At 38.0% G+C, this 2,905-nt stretch overlaps 1 protein-coding gene across 1 annotated transcript in view; it reads right to left on the reverse strand.

Annotated features, from left to right (window-relative positions):
* The window catches only part of RNF2 (ring finger protein 2), a 7,130-nt gene extending 6,001 nt beyond the window's left edge, over nucleotides 1-1,129 (reverse strand). The window contains exons 1-2 of the mRNA XM_010010379.1: nucleotides 1,043-1,129; nucleotides 509-669 (exon numbers count right to left, since the gene is read on the reverse strand). Coding sequence (XP_010008681.1) covers nucleotides 509-669; nucleotides 1,043-1,129 — 248 coding nt within the window. The remainder of the gene's footprint in view (nucleotides 1-508; nucleotides 670-1,042) is intronic.
* Nucleotides 1,130-2,905: the final 1,776 nt, after the last annotated feature.

The raw sequence follows: 2,905 nt of genomic DNA on the forward strand, positions 1-2,905 counted from the left end.
GACTTAATTGCTGTTGGTTACCTCAGAATTCCATTGCTTTTGGGAAAATGTGAACTTGTAACTGAAGAATACAAGAAAAATTATTTGTACTTTGTCATAAGTTGTTTCAGTCCTGAAGCTTGGAAGCAGGAATACAGTTGATAGTACACATAATTTGCAATTTATTATTAGGAAAAGGAAGAATAAGGGAAATGAGACTCATTTTTGTAAGTAATGTATATTTTTGTTTTGCTGTTACTGAATCTTAAAAATATATATATATATAAAAAGAGGTTTTTAAGTCCTTGCAAGAAAGTTATAGGATGACTTTTCATATGAAGAAACAAAGAGATCTGGTCTGCCACCGATATCTGAACACACAAGAATGAAATATGGAGGTGTGCTACGCACTCAGAAACTTGCAGTGCACAGGCACTGTTCCCCATCAACACCCAGGACTTGAAGGATTTCCTTGATCACGTTTTCATCTAAAGTGAAACCCCTTTTCCCTGTAATAGTATTTACATACCCACTCCTGAGGGCTGTAATGATACAGTCAGCACAGAAGCGATGCAAACATTCCTTTGTTGTCATGGTGTTTTTTAACATATCCAAGCAGATGGGACACATCAGTTCACTGTGTAGGCTCCTGGGTGACACAACTATTTCCAAGCCATCAGTGATTGCTTCCTAGTGTAAAATAAAGTACAAGTTCATTAATGGAATTTAGTAGCTTTCTCAGAAAGATTGCGTGTTTTACTATTCCTTTAAAGAGAAACACAGTAAAAAGACAAAAACAAGACACATGCACAACCACATCAAGCTCACTCACACACACTGCTAAAGAAAGGGAAAAAAAAAAAGCCAATAACTTTTTTTTGGTTGGTTGGTTTTAATATTATGAGAGAGGTTTTGTTTTGGAAGGATTTTGTTTTTAAATATTCTATAATTTAGAATAGGCAGTTAATACTCCCTAAAGGACAATCTTAAACATCAAGCTTCATGTTCTAAAAAGTATTTTAAAAAGCCCTGCCATAAAGGCCAACTCTTTAGCACATATTACCTGAGGTGTTCTTTGCAATTCATACAAACTGAGCTCCCATGTTTTGCTTAAAGGTTGCGTCCCATTCGTCTGCACGGCTTGAGACATGGCTGCAAAGAAAATGAGAAACAAGTTGCACACTCCCGCACATTTGGCTACAGGAGCCAGCTTGCTCTCTTCATCAGGCTTCTCTGGCAAGTGTGGAGTCACAGCACTCTCTGTGCCAACAAAGCAGAAACACAGGAAGAACCCTTGTTCATCCAAGTACCAGGCTCCACTGTGTTACACATGGCTAACCCTGTGCTCTATAGCACTACAGAAAAATTAGAGGGAGTCAGTCAGCCATGAACACTTTGCAAAAATCAATTAAGGCTGTTAAACAAGTGACACAGAACTGAAGGCCGTAAAATTTGGCTGTGTGATGTGGAAGCTGCAAATGCCACCTGATGTGGAAAACATTCATAAAACATCCACTTGCAAATGTGCATATGGATCAAACAGGGTCTACTTCCTAACCAAGTGGAAGGTCAAAATTATACACAGCCAAGCTAGCTAAACATGTTCACTGGAAGCATGCTATAATGCTTTTCTTTTTCCTCCTGAAAATACATCATCAGGGGTTTCAAATCTGAATTTTAGAGACTTCTAAAGGTCAAGTAAAACCTAGTCACTGAGTAATTTCAATCAAGAGCTCCAGTTTCACCACACAGTCCTGGGCTTCAGTTGGTGTGCACCTGACTTGCAATGACCTGGGGAGGTGGGGGAGGATAGGGGTGGTTAGAAGTTTTTAAGTTTCAGAAACCCAAATCATACACACATTATCAGAGTTTCACTCATTTTTTGTATCAGTAGTGATAGACAGGTACTCCTGGAAAGTGACATGGCCAGAAATAATGGCACTCAACAGACCACTGATACACTCCACAACCACTGCTGCAGAATTTACTTACAGTGGGAGAGGGGGCAGTCGTCCCCATCTCTCCCTTGGGGCAGGAAAACTTACCCCAGACTGCGTGGTACGTTTAAAAAATAAATGTAACCATGAAAGAGGCAGTTTGTATTTGCAGACATTTCTACTAGGTGGAAAAAGCAGAGTGCTTTCTTTTTTATCAGTTTTTTCTTTTTTTTAACCTAGGTTTGTATTCCGAGACCATTCAAATCAGCAGCCAAATGCAGGATCCATTGACATCCACCAGGTACATTATAATCCACTTTCCAATTCATCACGTTCTATAGCAAAAGGGTCAAACTCTCTAGAGAACAAGGTTGCTTTATAAGCTTTAATTAATTGTTGAGGGAAAAGCAAGAGAAACAGTGCACCAAAGTTTATTATATCTACTTTTACCCAGGCACAGAAACTATAGTTCTCTCATTTTATGAAAATAAGGAGATGGTAAAAAAAAAAAAAAAAAAAAAAGCCTGACAAAGTAGCCAAGTCCACTATTATGTCTAATAAGCAATAAGGGTCTGAAGACATGTCAGAAGAAATAATTAGGAGATGACAGACTGTCATCTCCAATTTTTACTATATAAATATTGTGCCCTAAAAATACAGTTTACTTGCCACAAGAAACATATTTCTCTGTGTGGATCAGAAAAGTAAGATCTCATATCCCCATTAAAAGTGACAAGCCACCACAACCCAGCTGCAGACTGTCATCTCCCAGTCTGGCCAAGCATTGGGCTGTCCTGTCAGGATTCAGGGCATTTTATTTAAATTATTCAGAGGTATGAATATAATTACGGTATTGACACATCTCATAAAGAAACAGCATTGAAAAGCATACTAGTTGTAAAGAAAGGAAATAGTTCTAATTTCCACTATTATTCTATTATTTCCACTATTATTATTTCCACTATTATTTAAGGCAATTCCAGGCATAT

This window comes from Nestor notabilis, unplaced genomic scaffold (genome assembly GCF_000696875.1).
Source record: "Nestor notabilis isolate BGI_N333 unplaced genomic scaffold, ASM69687v1 scaffold14092, whole genome shotgun sequence".
In the NCBI taxonomy this organism is placed as follows: domain Eukaryota; kingdom Metazoa; phylum Chordata; class Aves; order Psittaciformes; family Psittacidae; genus Nestor; species Nestor notabilis.